At 41.0% G+C, this 27,471-nt stretch overlaps 4 protein-coding genes across 6 annotated transcripts; 1 reads left to right on the top strand and 3 right to left on the bottom strand.

Annotated features, from left to right (window-relative positions):
- The first annotated feature begins 79 nt into the window (after positions 1-79).
- On the top strand, positions 80-2,431 carry LOC103402635 (sec-independent protein translocase protein TATC, chloroplastic-like). The gene is made up of 4 exons (XM_008341380.4): positions 80-528; positions 1,138-1,421; positions 1,679-1,969; positions 2,097-2,431. Exons 1-4 carry the CDS (start codon positions 249-251, stop codon positions 2,304-2,306), a joined length of 1,065 nt encoding a protein of 354 aa, XP_008339602.1. The 5' UTR covers positions 80-248; the 3' UTR covers positions 2,307-2,431.
- Positions 2,383-4,783, bottom strand: LOC103402636 (uncharacterized). The gene is made up of 4 exons (XM_008341381.4): positions 4,567-4,783; positions 4,333-4,426; positions 3,570-3,782; positions 2,383-3,235 (listed from the first exon to the last, which is right to left on the bottom strand). Exons 1-4 carry the CDS (start codon positions 4,639-4,641, stop codon positions 2,520-2,522), a joined length of 1,098 nt encoding a protein of 365 aa, XP_008339603.1. The 5' UTR covers positions 4,642-4,783; the 3' UTR covers positions 2,383-2,519.
- Positions 4,784-6,201: 1,418 nt separating this feature from the next.
- On the bottom strand, positions 6,202-16,283 carry LOC103402634 (protein DETOXIFICATION 12-like). 2 transcript variants are annotated; one of them, XM_008341377.3, is made up of 7 exons: positions 15,925-16,215; positions 15,089-15,633; positions 7,564-7,650; positions 7,417-7,473; positions 7,045-7,283; positions 6,745-6,950; positions 6,202-6,534 (listed from the first exon to the last, which is right to left on the bottom strand). In XM_008341377.3, exons 1-7 carry the CDS (start codon positions 16,198-16,200, stop codon positions 6,448-6,450), a joined length of 1,497 nt encoding a protein of 498 aa, XP_008339599.3. In that variant the 5' UTR covers positions 16,201-16,215; the 3' UTR covers positions 6,202-6,447. The 2 variants fall into 2 exon arrangements, with proteins under 2 accessions (XP_008339599.3, XP_008339601.3); XM_008341379.3 differs by lacking the exon at positions 7,564-7,650 and having other exon boundaries at positions 15,925-16,283.
- A 512-nt stretch (positions 16,284-16,795) lies between these two features.
- Positions 16,796-24,737, bottom strand: LOC103402633 (protein DETOXIFICATION 12-like). 2 transcript variants are annotated; one of them, XM_070815604.1, is made up of 8 exons: positions 24,445-24,737; positions 24,059-24,333; positions 18,293-18,837; positions 18,087-18,173; positions 17,945-18,001; positions 17,627-17,865; positions 17,331-17,536; positions 16,796-16,990 (listed from the first exon to the last, which is right to left on the bottom strand). In XM_070815604.1, the coding sequence occupies exons 2-8, from the start codon at positions 24,323-24,325 to the stop codon at positions 16,904-16,906; spliced, it is 1,488 nt and encodes a 495-aa protein (XP_070671705.1). In that variant the 5' UTR covers positions 24,326-24,333; positions 24,445-24,737; the 3' UTR covers positions 16,796-16,903. The 2 variants fall into 2 exon arrangements, with proteins under 2 accessions (XP_070671705.1, XP_008339598.2); XM_008341376.4 differs by having other exon boundaries at positions 24,059-24,737.
- Positions 24,738-27,471: the final 2,734 nt, after the last annotated feature.

Raw genomic sequence — 27,471 nt, 5'->3', positions numbered from 1 at the left:
GAAATTGCAACTGGGAAAGTGCTTGTAAGGCCCATTCTACGCCACACATTACGTCATCGGCGCATGGTAGAAAACAAATAGAGAACCCGCTACGATGCGCCATTGTCTTTGGCTGCGATTCCAAAAATATCGTCCCGACGAGCTGAAGAAAGAAGAACCCACCAGTCATTCACATTCAGACATCGTTCAGAAGAACCAGAGGAAGAAGAAGAAGCAGCGAACTTGCAGTTGGAAGAGTCGGAGGAGAGATGGGAAGCACCAGTTGTGCTTCCATTTCCAACTTGAACTTCGTCCGGAATGGCACCCGCAATTGCTTCGACCGGCGGGGACCAATCAGAAACCAGCTGGGTTCCGTTCGAGTCCACCACTCGAGGAGGCCGAGACCGGAGCTCAGTTTTCTGCGGATCCGGAGGAGCCTCCGCGGTGACGTCGTTTGCTGCGCTGTTGATGATGATTTGAGAGAGAAGCAGCAGGAGTTTGGCGCTGGACCTGGGGTTGGGTCCGCCGTCGAGGAGAGGCCTTCTACTGGTAACGCTCAACATCCACAATTTGTAACTTTTTTTTCACTGAATTTTGTTATTAAGTTAATAAGAGCTAAACATGGATTTTCTTACAATTGTTAGTAATTCTAGTGCTTTTGATTCTTTGCTAATCTGAGTAATTTGAGTATGTTTAGAAGCAAAATATACCTATCTGGGAGCTCTGTAATATCCGTTAAGTATAATAATTGTCTGGTACTTCTTGGAAAAGCAAAATATACCTTAAATCTGATCTGGGAGCTCTATAATAATTGAACTTTTCACTAAAAATCCAGTGCTTCTTGGAAAAGCAATTGGAAGTGCTTCGTGAGAAGCACCTCTAGAAAGCGCTTCACTTCTAAGTTTTTCTTCCAAATGTAATTAGAAGTGCGTTTGATTGAATGGAAGAATGTGCTTTTGCTACTACAGATTAGAAACCGAGTTTCTTTAGCTCCTAGTGTAATTTGGACCTTTTTCAAAAACAATTTGTTTGTACAGGTTTTGCTTCTGTAAAAGCATATAAATTTACTCACTTATCACAATTTAGATCTTGCCTTGAGAAAGTACGTGTTAATGTCTTCAGTTAGAAGTTTGACATGCCATTTTGATGTACATATAGATTTAGTTGATGGAGTGGAAGAAGACAATGGAGGAAGTTCGATTTCCAATTTTCTGTATCCTAGTCAAGAGCTCCTCCCGGATGATAAAGAGATGACCCTATTCGATCATCTGGAAGAGCTGCGTCAAAGACTTTTTATATCAGTTATAGCGGTTGGCGTTTCTATGGCGGGGTGCTTTGCATATTCTAAAGACCTTATAGTATTTCTTGAAGCTCCGGTTAAAGAACAAGGTGTAAAGTTCCTGCAGCTAGCTCCTGGCGAGTTTTTCTTTACTACTTTAAAGGTTAGACTCGGTGAATATCTATCCGGTCTTTGAAATGATTGTTGCATTTAAGATTTTGTTTTCCAGAAGTGCAAATCAGTCCGGCTAGCTATTGCGGAAGTGTAATGAAGTGTTGTAGGGACTTTATGATTAGTATTTCGCATAATAATCTCAGTCTTAAATGAGAACATTACCTCTTGCTCCTTTTTTTATGTGTTTTCATTTGGTTATTTCAGAAGTAAATCACTGTAACAAGTTCTTTTGATTGTTTACTGCAGGTATCAGGATATTGCGGCCTTCTCTTGGGGAGCCCGATCATTCTGTATGAGCTTATAGCCTTTGTTCTTCCAGGATTAACGAGAGACGAGAGAAAATTTCTGGGGCCAATTGTTATAGGCTCATCGGTTCTTTTCTATGCTGGTATCACCTTCTCCTATATGGTGTTGACACCAGCAGCCTTGAACTTTTTTGTTACGTATGCAGAAGGTGTTGTGGAATCTTTATGGTCCATCGATCAATACTTTGAGTTCGTACTTGTTCTCATGTTCAGCACAGGCTTGTCTTTCCAGGTAACGACTCTCCTCTCAAGTATTCTTAACCGAAATTGACTGTTGGTTTGTGCCCCTAAAATGCATTTATTGAAGTGGATCTCTCAGTAGAAGCTCCGTTAACGAATTACCTTTCTTCTTATTCTAGGTTCCGGTTATACAATTTCTCCTTGGACAAGTCGGTCTGGTATCAGGAGACCAAATGCTATCAATTTGGAGGTATGTTGTGGTTGGCGCTGTTGTGGCAGCCGCTGTGGTTACCCCGTCAACGGATCCACTCACTCAGGTTCTTCTGGCAGCACCCCTCCTCGGTCTTTACTTAGGGGGTGCGTGGGTGGTTAAGCTTACTGGCCGGTGAACCCTGTTAAACGCATGAAATTTATTTGTAGTATCGCGCATACAGTGTTTGTAAGGATCTTTACATTTGCAACGTGTAACATAAATGCGATCTTATATAGAACGAGGGTGGATTCTAAACTTGAATTCAAATGTCGAAACAAGGTATATTTTCTTCTCGAAAACAAAGACTTTCAAAGCTCTGCAAAATCAATTTCGTCTCTCACTCGCTCGCCTAGCTGTTCAAATCAATATTCTGCACACTGGTTTCTAAATCAACAGTATTAGGAGAGGCCACTTCGGATTCGAGCTGTCTCAATGAACTCTTCAAACAATTGCACGCCTGACTAAAAGCTTCCAGATTTCCGTTGAGATTCTGTAATTCGGATTGCATATCATCAACAAAACTGGAGATTTTCTCGGATGCTGCCTTGATAGCGGGAACCTCTTGTGGGGGGTATAAACAAGCTCCAAGCTCGTCTATTTGTATTCCGATTTCTTTACACATTTTCAACAATTTCTCCAAGGAATCCACAAGATTACTGCCGCCATTTGGGTTTTCCAGTTTAAGCAGACCGCTGATGGTGCGAATTAGTTCCTTTATTACCACAAGAGCCTCTGACACAACGGCAATTGCCAATTGAGAAACCCTCATCTCTTCAGGTGACAAGTCATTGCCCAGATCACCATCACTTGAAATTTCATCATCATCGGGTTCAATCTCTGCTTCAGTAGAAGGCTCAATAGAGGATCCATCTGTCGGGTCAGAGGAAGCTGGCTTAAGCTCCTTCATCTCACGAAGAACATCTTTCACCGAAACTGCAACCTTTGTCATTGCTCGCCCAATTGCTGTAATATTTGTGGCAGGTGTCATTTTGAGAGCAGAACACGCTTCCCATACTGCCCCGACCCACTGTGGAATTGAGAGTTTCCCATCTTTATTCCGTGCTCCTGCAAGTGTATGTTCCAAGTGAAGATAAGGTTCCTACTAGCTAAAGTAGTCGTCAAATCTTTAGCCAAGACAAAACACTTCCGACTACCATAATATGCAATCAAATAGACTCTAACGGTTATTAATCAGCATTAGCCTCCAAAATCTGATGTCAAAGGTCTGCACGAAAGCTAACTCTAGAAGCTGAAGTTCATGGTCACTTTGAAGTCATACACCAATGACCATGGGTACGTGATTCAACAAAAATACAAGCATGCAGTGATTAAGAACAAGAAATGCTACTTGAACAATGTATGGTTTGGAGAGAGAGAGAGAGAGAGAGAGAGAGATTACCATACAAAGAGATAGATTCCTTCCACAGCTTAAAACTGGTGTCAACAACTTGCTTTACAGACGTATGGACACAAGAAGCCAGCGTAGGCCCTGCACCGACTGTACTCCCATGTGAAAGCAGAAGAAAACCTTGCAGGGTATTGAAGTAGGAAACCATGTTTTCTTCAAGTGCTCTAACTTGCGGTGTTTCTCCTCCGGTCCAAAGCATTCCAACTGCATTATCAAGTCACATTTAGTCACTTGAGCATCAGGCATTATGCAACAGAGGGGAGAAGAAGAAACTATACAACCAGATCACCGAATCGAAACATAGATAGACAAAAACCATATAAGTCAGATCTCCATCGAACCTTTTTTCCGAGCACATGATCACTCAAGGCACATTGAAGAATATGGAAAAGTTGTTGAGTTACAGAAGCATATTTGTAAGGGTAATGCTAGAGAGATTAAATTTCTAGACTAAATTTGCAAACTAAATGATGTGTCATCAATAGGATTGAGCATGTTAATCAACGCTTAAGTAATAAACCAATCATCAACTTCCATGTCCTTTAGTTTCCAAAATTTAGTCTCCCTAGCATTACCTTATTTGTAAGGTCCAGAAAGGTGAAATCACAATTCCTTCTATAAATTTTCCAGATTTTGCCATTCGAAAGGACACTTTTTCGAATTAACTATACCAAGATATTAGCAGTGGACACAGATGATAAAAAAACTAAAATAAAAGCAAGAAAAATAAAAATCGAAGATTGATAGGACTTACAAATGGTAGCTTGTTTGGAGACTTGATCGCCCATCTTTGTGACCTCCACCCAGCTCACCTTCTCAAGTGTTGAAGGTGCGGTTTGATCCAACACCTGATTTCATCCAATTCAACAAACAAAACCATAAAATAAAATAATAATAATAATAATAATAATAAATTACAAAATTACAAAATTACAAAAATTAAAAAAGAAGGAAAGATTGAATTTCTAGAGACAGAAAGAGATTGAACCTGGAAGGTCTCGTGGACGGTGTTGAGGTGGTGATTGAGAGTTCGAGTCAGTTGGTCTCTCTCGGCTCGGCCCATCGCTCGGCGTTTGACGGAAGGAATTGCTGCTGCAGCAGCGGGTTCTCAAAATTCTCAGAGGTTTTGGGGGTTTTGTGGAGGGGAAAATCTTCTGCCGCAAGTGCCAATAGGGTAACGCGATTAACAGCCAGTTCCGCTAATCGACGACGTCTCGTCTTTTTATTGGGCTAAATGACCTTCGGCCCGTTATGAATTTTTTTTTTTTTTAGCAAACGATATTATTTACCATAAGGGATAGAAGGTGGACTGAGTTTTACAATAGAGTTAACAATAAAGTGGTTCAAATTCGCCTTTGGCGAGAATTGAACCTAAGACCTCACACGTACGTACAAGTGAAAATGAATACCGTTAGACCAATCTTAATTAGATAAGTAAACTAAATCTAGGATCACAAGGAAACTTAGGGGAGAGAGAATAGTTGAAACTAGATACGTAGTGAGTTGAATGGGAAAACTGTTGGTGTTTCGTGGCTTTGATGAGAGCCAATTTGGAGTCCCACATCGGCCAAGAGGAGAGCCATCTACTGAAGGTATACAGCACACACACAAATATTGTTGAGACCTTTTAGTAAAACCCCATACCCGTTGCTTCCGGGTGGCTAAAGTGGGGGAATATTGGGAATACCAACTTGTGCGTGTGGAACCCGTACAACCCCGTTGGTGTGCTTTCTCACAACTTAACCACAAAACCTATCCATCACTTTTTTTAGGAAAAGTATGATATTTGTTGATGAGGTAAATGAATAAGTACAATACAAGGATATGGTGCCTTTATTTAGGCCTGGATAAAACATTATCAGAGATTTCAACTTGATAAAAAAGAAAAGAGTATCCCGCACTAATTACAATGAAATTTTATCTTCGAATAACAAATCACCAATTATATCTAGAAGGTCCTTGAACTTGCTCCATTGAAAGACCATACCTTACCACTTGCTTTAATCTAAATCTAGATGTATCATATATTACTTCCTCTTGAAAGTAGGAAATATCCCTTAATACTATTCAATTTGTTTTAAAGTCCTAATTTCTGTTTTTTTTTTGTAAAACCAAAACTGATGCTTTAAAAGGGATTTATAATGTTAGCATTTGATTGCCTAAATAAAAAGATGGGAAATATAGAGCTCCAATCTTCTGCCCTTTTCACTTCTCTAAGTCTTCAATCCTTGTCTTTCATTGTTCACTTTTGTGCTAAAGGAAAATTTGGATTGTTCATCCAATTCAAGTATTGTGAGTGTACGTTTACACAGATCATAGGTTGTTGTATTTTGGAGGGTAGGGCGTCATAACTTGCTACACCGAGACCTAGTCTTAAAGAGGCGAAATCTACTCTTAAGGATAGTGAACTTACATGCCTCAATCTAAAATCTTGTTCTAATCAAAGATCGACGAAGAGCGTTCTCTACCTACCAAAGATAAGTATTTCGTTGTTGTTTCATTATTTTTATATGGTTTACCATGTCATCATAAATTATCATTTACTAATATTTATTTTATGTGATTTGTTGTAGGGAGAAGACGGATCGAGAGAGATGGAGGGTGTTTGGGGTGTATGAAATGTCTTTTATTGTCATTTTACTGCATGATATTTCAGTAGACTTGCCACCTGCATTCTGCTTTTCACATTGTCTGCAGAAACCACAAGGTTATAGGGGTACCATGTTGGAGTCAAGAACTCGTACAATCTCTCTTACTTGCACGTAATCAAGACGGAATGCCACAAGCATCCAAACGCGTTATTACGAAATTTTTGAGTTGCAGAAGAATGATAAAGCTAATCTCTCTCAGATAGAGAGGATTGTGCTCATCAACACTCACTACTCTCTGCCTTGTCGCACAAGCCATTAACTTCTGGGGGCCTTCCCTCAAATATCCTCTCCCTTGCGTTGCTTGCCTGGAACACAGAATACCAACGTAAGGGTCCTCGTAATTAACAAACCGGGGAAGTTGATGCCATGCTTAAGCAAATGGATTAAAATGGTAATCACAAGATAAAAATACGTTTTATCTTCGCTCTAACTACTTGGCAAGCAAACATGAGAACTCTGAAAATTACGGCGGAGAAGATCAACATTATCAGGAAACTTAGGGTTGAGGAATATACCTGCTTTTCCCAATTTGCACAAATTGTTACTAAAGAGAGCAGACTGACTTGCCCAAAAGTACCAACTTGTATTCCAATCCAAAGGCCTCTTCTTCTTAGCTGTAACCAGAAAGCCAATGCGATAGCAACGGGGATTCCACAAAGATAAAATGCTCCAAGGTTTACCCAAGCCCCTATATGCTGCCACCCAGTTCCTCTAACAATACCTGTTTCATCCATTCACAAAACATATTACTTCAGGTTGAAACACGAAATAACTCAAGTGCTTATTGGTAGCACCAGAAAGTTAAGGCAAACAACCTGAAAGGACCCCGTACATACTGTCCAGTATAACAGACAGGCAAAGTAGAGGGACCATGGTTGTGATGTAATCGATGACTTCCTTCTCGTTGCTAAAAGTGTAACCAAATGCTTTCCGGCAGGCAAAAAGGATCGTTATTATTATACTTGCATTTAAGACTGCAAGAAACATCGCAGCAAAAGTAGCTATACGAGCACCTTGTGGGTTACCAGCTCCTAGTTCATTTGAAACTCTAGTACTGTACAATACCCACCGGAAAGAAAAAGACAAGGTATTGCTTATCGGAGATGATTTTATGCAAATTTAACTGAAACAGGGTTAGCAGTACGCAAATATGTATAATTTGATGAAACTTAAGAGTGTGAACATACCTTACTGCACCACCAAACCCAGTTGGTATTGCGTAGATTGTTTTCGTCGCCAAGATACTGTCCACAACAATCAATTAGAATAATCACAAATTAGCTTATTTTTTGGGGCATAGTTCTTAGCATGTCGCTCTGTAATAGAAAATTTACCATGCAGACAGAACTGAAGTTTCAAGCGCCGGATTTGGTAAAAGTCCAGACGGCACAATAACCATCTCAAATGCCCACCACTCAAGGCTACAGTCATCAACAACAACAACAACAACAAAGCCTTTTCCCACTAAGTGGGGTCGGCTATATGAATCCTAGAACGCCATTGCGCTCGGTTTTGTGTCATGTCTTCCGTTAGATCCAAGTACTCTAAGTCTTTTCTTAGGGTCTCTTCCAAAGTTTTCCTAGGTCTTCTTCTACCCCTTCGGCCCCGAACCTCTGTTCCGTAGTCACATATTCGAACCGGAGCGTCAGTAGGCCTTCTTTGCACATGTCCAAACCACCGTAACCGATTTTCTCTCATCTTTCCTTCAACTTCGGCTACTCCTACTTTACCTCGGATATCCTCATTCACAATCTTCTCCTTTCTCGTGTGCCCACACATCCCACGAATCATCCCACAAAGCATCCTTATCTCCGCTACACCCATTTTGTGTACGTGTTGATGCTTCATCGCCCAACATTCTGTGCCATACAACATCGCTGGCCTTATTGCCGTCCTATAAAATTTTCCCTTGAGCTTCAGTGACCTACGACGATCACACAACACGCCGGATGCACTCTTACACTTCATCCATCCAGCTTGTATTCTATGGTTGAGATCTCCATCTAATTCTCCGTTCTCTTGCAAGATAGATCCTAGGTAGCGAAAACGGTCGCTTTTTGTGATCGTCGCTAGATTACTCCGGTCATTAGTGTGGATAAGTATATAAATGGATAGAGATAGGAAAGCAAACACCAGATGTACGTGGTTCACCCATATTGGCTACGTCCACGAAATAGAGGAGTTCTCATTAATTGTGAAGGGTTTACACAAGTACATAGGTTCAAGCTCTCTTTTAGTGAGTACAAGTGAATGATTTAGTACAAATGACATTAGGAAATATTGTGGGAGAATGATCTCGTAATCACGAAACTTCTAAGTTTCGGAGTGTGGTATCGTCTTGACTTGCCTTATCTGTCTCGTAGGTAGATGTGGCATCTTCTCTGGAAGTACTCTTCCTCCATCCAGGGGTGGTATCTTTAACTGGTGGAGATGCACAAGGTAATGTATCAATTTCACTTGAAGCTTACTTGTAGTTTCGGGCTTGGTCAAGCGCGATACAAACCATGTAGTAGGAGTCCTCCAAGTCGCCGAGCTAGGGGATCTGCTGAAAGAGGTGACAGACAAGGTAAGCAATCAGAGCTCCAGGCAATCAGTCCCAGATCAGAACTTTGATTTCGAGTTCCGGCTGATTGTTCACATTCTCCCTATCTTGCAGGCAGCATGAAGGATAAAGAGAAGAAAAATGAGAAGAGATGATATGGGATACTTTTGCTTTTGAAGAAGTAACTTTCCACAGGCTTATTCTTGAACTGGGCTGGAGGGTTTTCTGGTTTCCTCCAGAGTATAAGGCCGACTGAAGAATTTGAGGGTCAAAACAAGTCCATCAAATCTATAGTACGTTCGACCCTGCTGATATGAGATACTTTTGCTTTTGACAGAGTAGTGGATGTATCGGCACGTGTGCTGTTACGTTTGTCTCCACATGTTTCCTTGTATCCTTCTCACTTGCCCTATATGTTCCTCAGGCAGATGCGGTATCTTCCCTGGAAGCATAAGATGTTGAAGATGAGTACTCGAGAGCAATGCCAGGTAAGTAATCAAGTAAGGGGTTCCAGGCAGTCAGTTCCTGACTGGAAGCTTGATTCCAAGTGCTGACTGATTGCTCTCTTTCTCCTTGTCTTGTAGGTAAGAACAAGGCCAAAGGAAAAGACAGGGAAAAAACATGATATGAGATACTCTTGCTTTTAACCCTGATGATATGAGATATTCTTGCTCTAGTATAGCTTGTTTGCAGAGGTATTATCGGGGGGAAAGAAAGCTGAATATTTCGAAAGGCTTCTTTGGGAGTGCCCTCTCAGATATGAGGAAGGGTTGAGCATTTTTGCAGGTATGCCTGTCTGTTGGGGATGGAGGTCAATATATATAGGAGTCTCCCTAACAACAAGTAGTAATGCTATTCCTTTACCCTGCTTGGTCATAACACGATAGTGGGAGCTGCCAGCTTCACATGTTTTAACTTTGTCAGAGCACTTTGAAAAAGTGGTCTATGGTATTTGGAAAGCTGATGTTGCGTGTAAAGATTACAGACAAGCTTTATCCAAGGAGATCCGGCTCTTGAAGTTGGGAAAGTGGTGCCTCTTCGGTTTTCGAACAAGCAATCCAGTCGGAGATCTGGCTCTCGAGATTCAGAGAACGATGCCTTTTCGATTTTTGAGAAAGCCATCCTGCTAGGGGTCTGGCTCTCGAGATTCGGAGAGCGGTGTCTCTTCGATTTTTGAGAAAGTAATCATGTTGGGAGTCTGGCTCTCGAGATTCGGAGGGCGGTGCCTCTTCGATTTTGGAGCAAGCAATCTTGTTGGGAGTGTTTTCTCGAATGTGAGAAAAGGTTGGGCATGTTTGCTAGTCTATCTTGCCACGAAGCACAGAGGTTGACACACAGGGACTTTCCAATTATCCAGCAGTGGTACTGTTCCTTTACCCTTGTGGGTAATAATATGGTAGCTAGACCTTCAAAATTTATGTGTCTAAACTTTGTTAGTGCTGTTTCTTTGCTATTCTTTTACCCTTCTTGGTCAGAGCGGTGTAGTGGGAGCTGCAAGCTTCACGTGTCTCAACTTTGTCAGAGAACTTTGGCAAAGTTATCTGTGGTACCCATGAGCTAATGTTGCGTGTGGGAAGTGGGTGATTGAACAGTAAGATTCATGTGCTTTCTACTTCACCAGAAATCTTCGACATAATGCCCATAATTTCCGCAAAGCTGACAGGTGCTGACAAGGCTGGAAAAGTAGGTGCCTCTTCGATTTCTGAGATCGGCCCTCGTGGTCTCTGAGCAGCCTAGCTTTTGAGAAAGCAAGCGCCTCTTCGATTTCTGAGATCGGCCTTCGTGGTCTTTGAGCAGCCCAACTTTTGAGAAAGCAAACGTCTCGTGGTCTCTGAGCAGCCTAGCTTTTGAGAAAGCAAACGCCTCTTCGATTTCTGAAGCTTCGTCGAGTGCAGATTTTTATAGAGGCTGACATTAAGTTCCAAAGCACACTTGAATCTCCACCAGTAGAAGCTCTATTCTTGCACTTCTAAGATCTTGATTTGTCCGACCTCTTCTCTCTTCAACACCTTTGAAAATGTCTGGCCCCTCCGACCGTCGTTTTGACTTGAACCTTGTTGAAGAGGCAGCCACGCCTTCTCCAGACAACATATGGCGCCCATCCTTCGTCTCCCCTACTGGTCCTCTTACTGTTGGGGATTCCGTGATGAAGAATGATATGACCGCTGCGGTAGTGGCCAGGAACCTTCTCACTCCCAAAGATAACAGACTACTTTCCAAACGGTCTGATGAGTTGGCTGTTAAGGATTATCTGGCTCTCAGTGTTCAGTGTGCAGGTTCTGTGTCTAACATGGCCCAACGCCTATTTGCTCGAACCCGCCAAGTTGAATCATTGGCGGCGGAAGTGATGAGTCTCAAACAGGAGATTAGAGGGCTCAAGCATGAGAATAAACAGTTGCACCGGCTCGCACATGACTATGCTACAAACATGAAGATGAAGCTTGACCAGATGAAGGAATCTGATGGTCAGGTTTTACTTGATCATCAGAGATTTGTGGGTTTGTTCCAAAGGCATTTATTGCCTTCGTCTTCTGGGGCTGTACCGCGTAATGAAGCTCCAAATGATCAACCTCTGCTGCCTCCTCCTTCTAGGGTTCTGTCCAGTACTGAGGCTCCAAATGATCCCCCTCCAGTGCCTGCTCTTTCTGGGGCTCTACCGACTGCTGAGACTTCTCCTAAGCAACCTTTGTGAAGGCTCCCTCTTGTTTGTTTATTTTGACTCATGTATATGTACATATTTGTGACTTATCGGGGATATCAATAAATAGCTTTCCTTCATTTCAACGTATTGTGTTGAATACACCAAAGCCTTCTTCGCTAAGTTCTCTGAATTTTCTTTTGTTGAAGCTTGTATGTTGAAGCTTTGTGAGTGGAGCATGTAGGTTGAGGTAGTATTCCCTTAATTTCCCGAGTGAGGAAAACTTCTCAGTTGGAGACTTGGAAAATCCAAGTCACTGAGTGGGATCGGCTATATGAATCTTTGAACGCCATTGTGCTCGGTCCTGTGTCATGTCCTCCGTTAGATCCAAGTACTCTAAGTCTTTTCTTAGAGTCTCTTCCAAAGTTTTCCTAGGTCTTCCTCTACCCCTTCGGCCCTGAACCTCTATCCCATAATCGCATCTTCTAATCGGAGCGTCAGTAGGCCTTCTTTGCACATGTCCAAACCACCGTAACCGATTTTCTCTCATCTTTCCTTCAATTTCGGCTACTCCTACTTTACCCCGGATAACCTCATTCCTAATCTTATCCTTTCTTGTGTGCCCACACATCCAACGAAGCATCCTCATCTCCGCTACACCCATTTTGTGTACGTGTTGATGCTTCACCGCCCAACATTCTGTGCCATACAGCATCGCCGGCCTTATTGAAGTCCTATAAAATTTTCCCTTGAGCTTCAGTGGCATACGGCGGTCACACAACACGCCGGATGCACTCTTCCACTTCATCCATCCAGCTTGTATTCTATGGTTGAGATCTCTATCTAATTCTCCGTTCTTTTGCAAGATAGATCCTAGGTAACGAAAACGATCGCTCTTTGGTATTTCTTGATCTCCGATCCTCACCCCTAACTCGTTTTGGCCTCCATTTGCACTGAACTTGCACTCCATATATTCTGTCTTTGATCGGCTTAGGCGAAGACCTTTAGATTCCAACACTTCTCTCCAAAGGTTAAGCTTTGCATTTACCCCTTCCTGAGTTTCATCTATCAACACTATATCGTCTGCGAAAAGCATACACCAAGGAATATCATCTTGAATATGTCCTGTTAACTCATCCATTACCAACGCAAAAAGGTAAGGACTTAAGGATGAGCCTTGATGTAATCCTACAGTTATGGGAAAGCTTTCGGTTTGTCCTTCATGAGTTCTTACGGCAGTCTTTGCTCCTTCATACATATCCTTTATAGCTTGGATATATGCTACTCGTACTCCTTTCTTCTCTAAAATCCTCCAAAGAATGTCTCTTGGGACCCTATCATACTCTTTTTCCAAATCTATAAAAACCATGTGTAAATCATTTTTCCCATCTCTATATCTTTCCATCAATCTTCGTAAGAGATAGATTGCCTCCATGGTTGAGCGCCCTGGCATGAACCCGAATTGGTTGTCCGAAACCCTTGTCTCTTGCCTCAATCTATGCTCAATGACTCTCTCCCAGAGCTTCATTGTATGACTCATTAGCTTAATACCCCTATAGTTCATGCAATTTTGTACGTCGCCCTTATTCTTGTAGATAGGCACCAAAGTGCTCGTTCGCCACTCATTTGGCATCTTCTTCGTTTTCAAAATCCTATTGAAAAGGTCAGTGAGCCATGTTATACCTGTCTCTCCCAAAACTTTCCACACTTCGATTGGTATATCGTCTGGGCCTACTGCTTTTCTATGCTTCATCTTCTTCAAAGCTACAACCACTTCTTCCTTCCGGATTCGACGATAAAAAGAGTAGTTTCTACACTCTTCTGAGTTACTCAACTCCCCTAAAGAAGCACTCCTTTCATGTCCTTCATTGAAAAGATTATGAAAATAACCTCTCCATCTATCTTTAACCGCGTTCTCTGTAGCAAGAACCTTTCCATCCTCATCCTTGATGCACCTCACTTGGTTTAGGTCCCTTGTCTTCTTTTCCCTTGCTCTAGCTAGTTTATAGATATCCAACTCTCCTTCTTTGGTATCTAGTCGCTTATACATATCGTCATAAGCCGCTAACTTAGCTTCTCTCACAGCTTTCTTCGCCTCTTGCTTCGCTTTTCTATACCTTTCACCATTTTCATCGGTCCTATCCTTGTATAAGGCTTTACAACATTCCTTCTTAGCCTTCACCTTTGTTTGTACCTCCTCGTTCCACCACCAAGATTCCTTTTGGTGTGGGGCAAAGCCCTTGGACTCTCCTAACACCGCTTTTACTACTTTTCGGATACAACTAGCCATGGAATCCCACATTTGGCTAGCTTCCCCCTCTCTATCCCACACACACTGGGTGATTACTTTCTCTTTGAAAATGACTTGTTTTTCTTCTTTTAGATTCCACCATCTAGTCCTTGGGCACTTCCAAGTCTTGTTCTTTTTTCTCACTCTTTTGATATGTACATCCATCACCAACAAGCGATGTTGATTAGCCACGCTCTCTCCTGGTATAACTTTGCAATCCTTACAAGTTATACGATCCCCTTTCCTCATTAGAAGAAAATCTATTTGTGTTTTTGACGACCCACTCTTGTAGGTGATCACATGTTCTTCTCTCTTCTTAAAGAAGGTGTTGGCTAAGAAGAGATCATATGCCATTGCAAAATCCAAGATAGCTTCCCCATCCTCGTTTCTCTCCCCAAAACCATGACCACCATGAAAACCTCCATAGTTGCCTGTCTCCCTGCCCACGTGTCCATTTAAATCTCCTCCTATAAATAACTTCTCCGTCTGAGCAATTCCTTGCACCAAGTCTCCAAGGTCTTCCCAAAATTTCTCCTTCGAACTCATATCCAACCCTACTTGAGGTGCGTACGCACTAATCACATTGATAAGTTCTTGTCCTATTACAATCTTGATTGCCATGATTCTATCTCCTACCCTCTTGACATCTACAACATCTTGTGTCAGGGTCTTGTCCACGATGATGCCAACACCGTTTCTCCTTCTATTTGTGCCCGAGTACCAAAGTTTAAACCCTGAGTTTTCTAGATCCTTTGCCTTAAGACCAACCCACTTAGTTTCTTGTAGGCACATAATATTTATCCTTCTCCTCACCATAACTTCCACTACTTCCATAGATTTTCCCGTTAAGGTTCCTATATTCCACGTTCCTAAACGCATTCTACTCTCCTGAACTCTACCCTTCTGTCCTAGCTTCTTCACCCTCCCCCGTCCAATGGAATCAAAGTACTTCTTTTGTGTATCCCGTGTAAAGTTGATAGGTGCATATGCGCCCAAACAACTTTGAGTGGAGTCGTTCGAAAAGAAGTTTCTATGGCCCCCTTGCTCATTTAACACTGCATCCGGGTGCCTATGGAGATACAGCGACCCTTGCTCACTTATCACTGTGCTCGGGCCACACAGCGCGCCACTTACGGGTGACGCCCTAGCTTTAGCGCGATTTCGTTCTGAATTCATTTTCATAAGGATTCGATGTAACTGTGGAGTGCCGGCTGTCGACTACCTGACGCCCTCCCCCTCCTCCTTTACCCGGGCTTGGGACCGGCCATGTAAGATAAACTTACATAGGCGGAGTTCAAGGCTACAGTCATGAGCAATAAAAAAAAAGGAAGAGTTGAAGTTTGAGATTAAATGATGTAAGAAATTAGAATACAGGGACAAACTGGCTACCATATCATTACTGCAGAAGGGATGGCAAATCGAAGGAACTCTCTGATTCTATGCAATAGCTCCTTTGAAATTGGAACTCGACTTTTTGAACAGGCAGGGGAAAACTTCATGTATAACCAAAGAAAAATAACATTGAACCAGTAGGAAACGCCGATTGCTAATGATCCTCCAAGGTGATCCAATCCAGACTTGAATATTAGAACCCAGGAGAGAGGAATATGGAATAAAAGAGTGGCGAAAGAGCTTATGACCATAGGCATTAATAAACTCTGAGTTTGGAAGTACCGAACGAGTGGTTGAAGAGTTGCATAAGCAAATAGAGCAGGAATAAGCCAGATTATGAACTTGCCGGCTTCATGAGAAATCACAGGGTCTTGACCGGTGAAAATCAGTATCTCCTCCATATAAATCCATATCAAAGATAAGGGAAGACAAACTAAGTTGAGAGAAAATATGGCAGTGTAAGTTTCAAGTCCAAGTTTCTGATATTGTTCTGCTCCATATGCTTGCCCACACAGAGTTTCCAGTGCACTTGCCACTCCTGTCTGTTCAAACAGCAAGTTACAAATCAAATTAGTTTTTCGAGACAGATTATTTCTACGATAAAATTTATGTGGTTATGCCAGTTGATCATGGCAGTTTGTACCCGAGTTCAAATCCCATCTCAATAGACGTAGTAGCTTAGAATATCACATTGTGAAAAGATATGGACTTTTGATTCATAAAAAAAAACAAAAGTTTCTTGCATTCTATACATGGTAATGTTAATTGGGATTTCTACCAACAGAAACCAAACAAAAGATGAAGAAGAAGATGGAAGGAAGATAGAGACTTACAAAAAGACTGAACCCGGTGATGCCGGCGAGGGAGAAAGCAATGGAGGAGCTAGAGAGAGCAAGTTCACCCAGGTGACCAACCATCGTCACTGAAATGAACCGCAGCATGAAGTGGGAAAGAACCACAGCAACCATGGGTCCTGCAATGCATCCCAACCTCTTCACTTCTTCGAAAAAAGAACCCCATGTCAGACAACTACTACTACTACTACTTGAATTTCTACTTCTTCTTTGTTGCTCTCTACTGTAATCTGACAATAGCAAGCTCACTTCCATGGCTGTGTCTTTTGCTGTGGAACTCAATCGCCGTGGCCGCCTTTGCAAAGAGTGGTTGTATACAGCCAATATGACAGCAAGAGAAGCAAACCAGTTATGTAGCATCTTTATTTGCATAGAGTGGTAGTTTACATATTTTCTAATGATTCTGTGCAGATTTTTTTAATATTATACAAAAAATGGAGCAATTATTTGCTTTCTTTATTTGCTAGGCTACAAAAAAAGAGCCAATGTGACAGCAAGAAAATCAGAGCAAATATTATAGGGCTGATTTGAAATGAATAAAAAAAATAAAAATCATGTTATACACGTTAATTTTCGATATAGGGGTTGAGAAAGAAGTAATCTTTGTATTGGATGTGTGAATAAATTGCATAACTCAGCTGAGTTTTTGTCAACTTTACATCATGATTAAATTGCCGGGAACTCAGCTGCTCTTTCTTGCCGGATATTGCAGTACACTTTCCGCTGACATTCTGATACGGATTTTGAGCAGCAACTGCAATGCAAGCTATCAGTAGATTCAGGACACCATGTTGCATTTGAGAACGTCTATCTCACTTGATCTTAGTCAAGACCGAATACCACAAGTCTATACGTATGAATCAAATTCGAATATGTTATTACAATTTTTTTTAGTGCCAGAAGAATGAATAAAGCTAATACTTTCTTCTTATCCCCGCAACAAAGAAAATTGCGCTCATCAAAACTCATTACTCTCTGCCTTGTCACACAAGTCATTAACTTGTGGGGGGCTTCCCTCAAATATCCTCTCCCTTGCCTTAGTTGCCTGAAACATCAAAAGACCAACATCAAAATCCTTTCAGCAACGTAAATCGTTGTGTCTATATATGGCTACTACCATTAGTTTTGGATAGGTGTTCTGTTTAAGTGCCAAGACAAACTAAGGAAATACCAAAGCCGTGGAGAGTTTGAAGAAAAAGAACACATCTTGGGACAGTTTAAGAAAATTAGACTTGTAGTCATAAGATTTGAAATGTTCTTCATCTCCCTCCCAAATTCTTGCCAACCAAACAGAAAATAGTCGTTTGACTAAAAAAAAAAAAAAAACAGAAAATAGTGGAATAGAAGATCAACATTATCAAGAAAGTTAGGGTCGATGAATATACCTGCTTTTCCCAATTTGTACTAATTGTTACAAAAGAGAGCATCACGGTTTGCACAAAAGCACCAACTTGTATTCCAATCCAAAGGCCCCTTCCTCTCAGCTGTATCCAGAAAGCCAATGTGGCTGCAACTGGAATCCCACAAAGATAACAAGCTCCGAGGTTTATGTAAGCCCCTATATGCTGCCACCCGGTTCCTCTAGCAATACCTGTTTAACCATTCACAAAACGCATAACATTAGACTAAAATGAAGGAACTCAATTGTTTATTGGTAGTAGGAGAAGATAAAGAAAAAAACCTGAAAGGACCCCTTGCAAACTGTCTAGGGCAGCGGCCAGGCAAACTAGAGGAGCCATGGTTGTGACGTAATCGATGACTTCTTTCTCATTGCTAAAAGTGTAACCAAATACATTCCGGCAGGCAAAAAGGGTCGTGGTTATTATACTTATCTCTGCGACTGCAAGAAACATGACAGAAAAAGTAGCTATTCGAGCACCTTGTGGGTTACCAGCTCCTAGTTCATTTGAAACTCTAGTACTGCACAATAGGCGAAGAAAGAAAAAGATAAGTTGATGGTATAAATGTAATCTGATGGTATAAATATGCTTGAGCATACCTTGCTGCAGCAGCAAACCCATAAGGTATTGCATAGAGTGTCGAAATCGTCTGCAGACTGACCACAATCAGTTAGAATAATCACTTTTCTTCTACATGGTGATCAAATTGACAAATTGATTTTTATTACACAGAATATATACCATACAGACAGAACTGAAGTTTCAAAAGCCGGATTTGATAAAAGTCCAGACAGCAAGATAAGCAGCTCATATGACCACCACTGAAGGCTACAACCATCAATAAAAATCAATCAAATAAAGAAATGATGTTTGAAATAAAATATTGTAAGAATCAAGCACAGCGAATTGTCTTCCTGAGACTAAAATGCAAAAAATAAACCGGGTACCATATCATTATTGCAGAAGGGATGGCAAAGCGAAAGAACTCTCCGATTCCATGGAATACCTCCATAGAAATTGGAGCTCGGGTTTTAGAACAGGTAGCAGAAAACTTCATGTACAATCCAAGTAGAATCGCATTCACCCAATAAGAAATACTGATTGCTAATGCTCCTCCAAGGTTGTTGAGTCCAGACTTGAATACTAGAAGCCAACACAGAGGAATATGGAACAGAAGGGTCGCACAGGAGCTTATGAGCATAGGAATTATTAAACTTTGTGTCTGAAAGTATCTGATGAGTGGCTGAATAGTGGCATAAGCGAAAAGCGCGGGAATAAGCCAGATTGTGAACTTGCCGGCTTCACGGGAAATTACAGGGTCTTGACCCATGAAAATCAGTAACTTCTCCATATAAATCCATATCAAAGATAAAGGAAGACAGACTAAGTTGAGAGAAAATATAGCAGTGTAAGTGTGAAGTCCAAGTTTCTGATATTGTTCTGCTCCATATGCTTGACCACACAGAGTTTCCAATGCACTAGCCATTCCCAACTGTTCAAACAGCAAGTTACAAAATCCACTTAGTTGTAACTTGTAAGAAAGAGATGCATACAAAAACCAGTACATGATCTACCCTTCAGCAATGCATGGCTAATGGTTTCAATCTTGCATTATCACACTAAAACCGTCATTATTCGATGTTAATACTACATCTACGCTGAAATTCGTACTTAATCATCATCAAAATTTGTTTCTTATAAGATTATGAAGAAGTGGTGGTTTCATGATATACATCGTAGCATCCTTCCATCTGCAGTCTTTTTGCAAACCCACAGTGCACAGAGATTTAATTTCTACATGGTTTGTGGACAATTTTTGCGCAGGAAGCACTTTTTAGTGAACAAAATAGTTTATGAGAAGACAAATTAATCTGAATGTGCAACTGTTGTCATGCAGTGAACCTTAGCAAAGATGCCCCAATAGCAGCAGCAGCAGCAGAGTCCAATTAAACTCGCATACTTATTATGATCCATGATCAGCCGGTTGGTGGCAAAATCCTGATGAACCTCTTATAATTAATGAAATATAACCTTAACCTTTGGCCAGAACAAAAGGACAAATTTTTGTGCTTTGTCTCGACTCTCTTGTCATAGATAGATACCTAGTGCAGTGGAACTGTGTCATTTGTTAAGGATACTGCAGGACTATCTACTAATCATGAACATAATGTATCAGATTAATACCTAGATACTTAGCTTAGTTGTTAAGTTTTGGTTTGTTAGAGTTTGTTGTATTAGAATGCTTAGTCAGCATTACTGAGTATTTATGTATAACATACAACTTGTACTGTGAGTGAAAGAAATGAGATTCATTCTTCAACAACCTCAGTCTCTCTCTAGATTCTCTCTCTGTCTAAACTCTCTCTAGAATTTTGTTTTCTTCACAGATCCTTGATTTCTAACATGGTATCAGAGCCATGAGTGCGTGAAGCACCAGCAAAACGACGCTCAAGAGACTGCCAAAGAGATCGCGAATCCGCCATCCCAATCGTCAACGGAAGAAGATCCTCAGCAAGGGTAGAGTTGATCCAAATCGTCAGAATCTGATCACGTTCACACCAAAGTTCATGAGCAGGATCTGCTCTTATTCGAACTGCTAATGCTGTGTTTAAACTACATGATGTTCTTTTAGTTCCTCAAGCATCTCATAACTTGCTCTCCGTATATCGATTTGTTCATGATAATTGGTGTTCTCTGACATTTGATCCATTTGGATTCTATGTCAAGGACCTACGCACTGGGAGGACGCTTTTCCAGGGCCCCAGTGAAGGAGGTCTCTATCCTTTCTATTGGAATGCATCTAATGGCATCTCTGGGATTGCTGTTTCTCCTCATGCTCTTATGATTGCTCAAGCTGATATCAATATCTGGCACAGAAGGCTTGGACATCCTTCTAGTGTTGTTTTAAATAAGATTGTTAATAAAAGTCACCTGCCTGTTGCTGGTTCAGTACATAAACATTCTTTTTGTTCTGATTGTCAATTTGGGAAAGCTTCTAGGCTTCCATTTTCTGTTGTACCTTGTACATCCACTAGGCCGTTTCATATCATTCATGCTGATGTATGGGGTCCTTCTCCCACTCTTTCATGTACTGGCTATAAATATTATCTTGTTTTGGTTGATGATTTCACCAAATATAGTTGGTTCTATCATTTGCACTTCAAGTCTGATGTTTGTTCTGTTCTTAAAACTTTTGTTTTGAAAGTTCAGAATTGGTTTGACAGTACGATTCAGTGCTTGTGTTCTGATTCAGGGGGTGAGTTTCTCAATTCTGTTTTACAAGGATTTCTTAATACTCAGGGTATTATCCACCAGTTGAGTTGTCCTCACACTCCCCAGCAGAATGGTTGTGCCGAAAGGAAACACAGGCATATTGTTGAGATGGGTCGGACTTTGTTATCTCACAATGGTTTGCCATCCAGGTTTTGGGTAGAAGCTTTTCAAACTGCTGTGTATCTCATCAATCGTCTACCTTCTTAGTCTTCATCATGTCCCTGGGAGTTATTGTTCAAGGCTGCACCTAAGTATCACACCTTGAAGACCTTTGGTTGTGCTTGTTACCCTTGGTTGCAACCTTATAGTTCTCACAAACTGGACACAAAGAGCAAACTCTGTGTATTTTTGGGCTACAGTTTGAATCACAGTGGTTACCGATGCCTCAATCCAGTTACCAACAAGCTGTACATTTCCCGACATGTTGTCTTTGATGAATCTTCCTTCCCTTTTAAGCACCTCCCTGCTTCTCCTACTACTTCTTCTTTATCCTCTCCTCCACCATCCGCTCCTTCTTTTTCCTTTACTATACCAGTTCCTCCTTCCACACCTTTACCCGTTCCTACTTCTTCTTCTCCAGCACCTACAGCACCTGTATTCATTGCTCTTTCTCCAGAATCTGCATCCATTGCTCAACCTCCTGCACCTTCTATTCCAGTTAATACTCACACCATGGTTACAATGGCTAATGCCGGCATCCACAAGCCTAAAGTGTTCACTGCAACTAAACATCCTCTTCCTCCCACGGTTGATTCCCTTACTGTTATTCCTCCTACTCCAACCACCTACTTACAAGCTTCTAAGAATGCAAACTGGTTGGCAGCAATGCAGGCTGAGTATCAAGCTCTCCAGTCCACTGGTACTTGGGTTCTCGTTCCTCCTGATCCTCAATATAATTTGGTAGGCTGCAAATGGGTGTTCAAACTCAAACATAAAGCTGATGGTTCTATAGAGCGCTACAAAGCTCGGCTTGTGGCCAAGGGATTTCATCAACAAGAAGGCCTTGATTTCTCTGAGACTTTTAGTCCTGTAGCTAAACCTACTACAATTCGTCTTCTCCTCTCTATTGCAATTACCTATGATTGGTTTATTCACCAGTTGGATGTGAGGAATGCCTTCCTTCATGGTTCCCTCAAAGAGGCTGTGTACATGGTGCAACCACCTGGTTTTATTGATCCAGCCAATCCGCATCACGTTTGTAAACTGCAAAGATCACTCTATGGTCTCAAACAGGCACCCCGAGCCTGGTATGAAGCATTCTATGGTGCTATTCTCTCATTGGGATTTATTTCTTCCTCATCTGATACTAGTCTTTTTATCAAGAAAGACTCTACTATTACCTTTATACTGGTTTATGTGGATGATATTATCATCACTGGGAGTTCGCCTACTGTCTGCCACTCCATCATTTCGAAGTTGCAATCTTTGTTTCCTGTCAAAGATTTGGGTGATATTCATTATTTCCTTGGCATTGAGGTTCACCGATCCTCTACTGGTCTTTTTCTTCATCAATCCAAATATGCTTTGGACTTGCTTAAGAAGACCGATATGCTTGGTGTCAAACCTTGTTCTACTCCAGTGAGTTCCGACAAGTTGGATCATTCTGGCACCATTCTTTCCGATCCTGCTTTTTATCGATCAACTGTTGGTGCTCTTCAGTACTTGACATGGACTCGCCCTGATTTGGCTTTTGCAGTGAATCAAGTGTGCCAACACATGCATGCTCCTCGTACCATTCATCTCCAGGCTGTCAAGCGGATCTTACGCTATCTCAAGGGTACTGTTGACTTCGGTTTATGGTTTAAACCTGGCACTCAGTTTCTCACAGCTTGGTCTGATGCTGATTGGGCAGGTTGTCCCGTTGACCGCCGCTCTACTAGTGGCTATTGTGTTTTCTTGGGTCCAAATCTGATCTTTTGGAGTGCCAAGAAGCAAACCACTGTGGCACGTTCGTCTACTGAAGCAGAATATCGATCTTTAGCTCATACTGCTGCTGAGATCACTTGGGTGTGTAAAATTTTGCAGGACTTCTCTTTTCCTCTTCTTCGCCCTCCTGTGCTTTTTTGTGATAATCAAAGTGCTATTGCATTAGCTAAGAACCCTGTTTTTCATGCTCGAACAAAGCATGTCGAGATTGATTACCATTACATCCGCGAAAAAGTTCTTCAAGGGCATATCAGCATTCATCATGTTCCTACTCTCCTTCAGATTGCTGATATTTTTACTAAGTCTTTATCTGCATCTCGGTTTGCTACTCTCAGTCACAAGCTTTCAGTTTGTTCTCCTCCCTTCAGCTTGAGGGGGTGTGTTAAGGATACTGCAGGACTATCTACTAATCATGAACATAATGTATCAGATTAATACCTAGATACTTAGCTTAGTTGTTAAGTTTTGGTTTGTTAGAGTTTGTTGTATTAGAATGCTTAGTCAGCATTACTGAGTATTTATGTATAACATACAACTTGTACTGTGAGTGAAAGAAATGAGATTCATTCTTCAACAACCTCAGTCTCTCTCTAGATTCTCTCTCTGTCTAAACTCTCTCTAGAATTTTGTTTTCTTCACAGATCCTTGATTTTTAACATCATTCATGGTTCCGGTGCATATTTGTTTACCACCTTCAAGCGGTGGTAATACTTACCATCTTATTTATTACTATTGAATGAGTTTAAATTTTCAGATTTGTATTTATCCGCTACACAGATCTTAAAATTTAAATCCAATAATGATAAATGAATGAGTGGCGAATATCACCGTCACTTAAAGGAGTTTGAGCAAAAATATTCCCCATATCATATAGTTCAATAAAGCCGACCTCCTATAGAATCCAAAGGCAGTCCTTGGTGCCGTGGTGTCGTATTCATCAGAGAATATCAGAAGAAGTGATTAAAAATAGGGTAGTGTTATTCACACATTCATTTTTACCTTTCACACATTCTTGTTAATTTTTATCTGTTGATGTTCTTTATTTCATTTGATATGACGGCCAAAAATTGAGATAGCTATGTGAAAAGTAAAAATGAGTGTGTGGATAGCACCAACATAAATATATAGCAAAATTGCAACCCAATACAAAAAAATTAAAACTGTCCAGATGCGATGCAACTGGGTGTAGATTAGAGCAAATATTCAAATACAATCATACAGGAAGTATATTATAATCTTTAGTGCTGGTTTGGTTTATGTTTAACTTTTTCAATCACGAGAAAAGTTTTGCAGACGTGTGTTAGACCAGTTGAGATTAAAGTCTTTTGCTGGATTCGAGTCTCTTTCCCAACAAAGTATAGTAGTTTAGAATCTTGCATTTTGAAAAACAATGTATACTTGATTCATGAAAGAAAAAAGATAGAATGTTTTATTGGCATTTCTACTAACACATAGCAAACAAAAACAGTTGGACATTAATTCCAAAAGATACAAATGAAGAAAGAAAGACGTACGAAAAGACTGAAGCCGGTGACGTTGGAGAGGGAGATGGCGATGGCGGAGCTTGAGAGAGCGAGCTCGCCCAGGTGGCCGACCATCATCATCGAAATGACCAGCAACAAGCTCTGAGATAGAATCACGGCAACCATGGGTCCCGCTATGCATCCCAACCTCTTCACTTCTTCGAAGAAAGAAGTCCATGTCAGAATACTTGTAGTACTATTTCTTCTCTGTTGCTGCTCTTCTTCTCTGCGTTTTGGTAATAGCAAGCTCTCTTCCATGGTGACGTCTGCTGTGGAATCGTGGAGCTCAATCAATGAGTAGTCGCCTAACGACGTTGAAGGTTTGGATTTGGAATATATATGGGGATTGCGGAGGGAGAGGAGGAGAAATTTTATACCTTTTCAAGGACAGAGGCCAGAAGTTTTCATTTTCTATGACTGCGTGGTGGTAGCATACGACCAATATGACAGCAAGAACAACAGACCAATTTGTACAATTTATTTGCTAATCTACAAAAACAGGCAAGATTTAAATTTAAAATAAAAAAACCTGACACTACTATAAGAAAATAAAATGTTTTATTATCGATCTCTTCGCTAGACTAAAGCTTAGTCTTGCTGCCAACAATCCCTCTTAATAGTGATCTCGTAGTATGCACTCTCTCTTAAATGGGGTAGCCTCCTCTCCTCCTAAACTTTTGCAAATCAATAAAAATGATTTATTAGGAGTGTAGTTGAATTAGAATTAAAGGGAAAGACTAACCAATGGGTATAATATTAAAAAAAAAAATTCTACTTGTCATTTCTCAAAAAAATAATAGCCCAGCACCCATTTCTCAAAAATAATCCCCAGGACAAAAACACTATTTCTGGTTAAAACTTTAAAAAGATGTGTGTTGTTTGACTGTGATTAGAGATGAGCTGAAATGCTTTTAGTCTCATTAAAAATAGTCTTACCCCGAATAATACCTCATGCTTCAACCAAAAAAAAAAAAAAAACTTGACAAGTGACAGCAATGAGACTTTTGGAATTTCTGCTGTATCATATTATCCAACCCTCATATTCTACTATATCATATTGTCTGCCCTCCCACTTCCGATGCCCTCCCGTGCCCTCCTGTTTGTGTAGTCACGGTTAAGTCACGTCAACATTTTATATTACTATTCATTTTTATCTTATTATCTCTATAAAAAAAATAATATAAAATGTTGATGTGGCTTAACCGTGACCATACAAAACAGGAGGGCACGGGGGGCATCAGAAGTGGGAGGGTAGACAATCCTTGTCCTTCTGGCAGGGCCTCTGATTGCAGTACAGCTTACAAGTCACATTAGTCATGTTTGTTGGCCATCTTGGAGAGTTGGCACTCTCCAGAGCTTCCATGGCCTCTTCATTTGCTTCTGTCACTGGTTTCAGTGTATTGGTAAGTTGGGGCTTCTCTTCAACACCAACATGAAATGAGGATGATGTTGTGATTGGCTCATATTTTGAGCTGGCAACAATGAAGTGACTTGTGTTTGCTTTCGGTGGAAATATCACATGGTGTGGGCTGCATGAAAGTTGCAGACAAGTGCTGCAAAGTAAAAGCAAAAATGGACAACAAGCCAAATGTCTTTCGGCTAGTAAACTAAACAAAGAAAAGTTTGGTGGTCATCATTAAGAGTAAAGACACAATGATGATGCTTGTAAGAAAATAGAAAAAGGTGGTTGCTTTTACCTGAATGATTATGAAGAAATGTGATGATGGCTTGTCCTTTATTTAAAGCAAGGAAATGCTTGCATTATGTGTGCTTGCCGAGGGAGAAGGCTTGCATCAGGGAAGCATCCAAGGAGATGGTGAGAGCATTTGGCTCTCACATGGGAAATGTTGAACATGGGTTGAGAGAAAATCAAGAGAGCTAGAGTGAAAAGTATTCTAGTGAAAGAACTCTTAGGGTAGAGTGAGGCTCTTGAGAAAATTCTATGAGTGGTTGTGCAAGAGATTCGAGATTGAGTTATGTTGATTTAACTCATGTGTACTTGTACTGTTATTCATAGTGAAGAGCAATATCTCTCCGGGGACGTAGGCATGTTTTTGCCAAACCTCATAAATTTCTCGGTGTCTTTATTTCTTGTATTTTATTCTGTTCAACTGAGTGTGATTTGGTGAGGTTGTAATCTGAATCTCGTTTCTGCACTAACGAACGGGCCAAGGCACAACAATTGGTATCAGAGCATCGTTAGGCACTTGGTTCATTGGAGGTCCAGATTTGTTGTTCACCATGGAATTTTCAATTGAGCAGTTTAATGGGAGAGGCGGTTTTACTCTTGGTAAAGGAAAGTAATGGAAGCCTGAAGAAATTGAAGCCGTGTTCAGGGATGTTTAGATTAACTGCGAAAGTTGATGTTGAGGAAAAAGACAAAGGCCTCTTTCTTCTTACCTCACTTTCAGATTCGTACGAGACCCTTGTGAAACTTTATTGCATGGAAAGATACAGTAAGTTTGGAGCAGGTGCAAGCTTCTTTAGTGTGGAATGATACACAAAGGAGACCATGGATGATGGTGGGCACGAGACTGCTTAAGCTATTCAAGGTTGGAATCGTGGAAGAAAATTAGAAAGAGCATCTGAGAGAGACAACAGGTTCAGATCCGGTTCCAGAGGCAAGGGTCCATAGTGCTATGGTGCAAGGCCGGGTTGTAGCAAGTTTGTGGCATAAGGCTTCGAGTATGTCCTCTAAGTACTTGAAGCAACACTTCTCCTGATGATGTTTGGTCTCAAGTGTTGCAGGGGTTTTGCAGCATGTGGAGCTATGGGATTCATAGGTGATGAAATGGTCCTGAGGTAGGAGGAAGTGTGGGAATTTTGTCTGTCTCGATGGGTTGTTGCTAAAAACGGGCGCGCTGACGAGTTTCCAGGTTGTAGACAATGAAGAGGAGGAAAACCTATTGGAGGAGACGAGGGTGTGTTGAGATCCTGTCTGAAGCTAAATGGTGATTTTTAGCTTGCAGCAGCTGCACATGTATTGGCAGTGACTGAATCGGAACAGGACCAACGAGGTTGATTCAGAGTGTGTATGCTGGTACGTAAGGCCAATGAGCTTTGGTGATGGGTGCAAGGATTTTTGCATGGTGTATTCGCCAAGGTGGAGATTGTTATGATTGGCTCATATTTTGAGCTGGCAACAATGAAGTGACCTGTGTTTGCTTTCGGTGGAAATATCACATGGTGTGGGCTGCATGAAAGTTGCAGACAAGTACTGCAAAGTAAAAGCAAAAGTGGACAACAAGCCAAATTTCTTTTGGCTAGTAAACTAAACAAAGAAAAGTTTGGTGGACATCATCATGAGTAAAGACACAATGATGATACTTGTAAGAAAATAGAAAAAGGTGGTTGCTTTTACTTGAATGATTATGAAGAAATGTGATGATGACTTGTCCTTTATT

This window comes from Malus domestica, chromosome 16 (assembly GCF_042453785.1).
Source record: "Malus domestica chromosome 16, GDT2T_hap1".
Classification (NCBI taxonomy): Eukaryota; Viridiplantae; Streptophyta; class Magnoliopsida; order Rosales; family Rosaceae; genus Malus; species Malus domestica.
The sequence above is the reverse complement of the archived record's forward strand: the minus strand, read 5'-3'. Positions and strand labels throughout refer to the sequence as shown.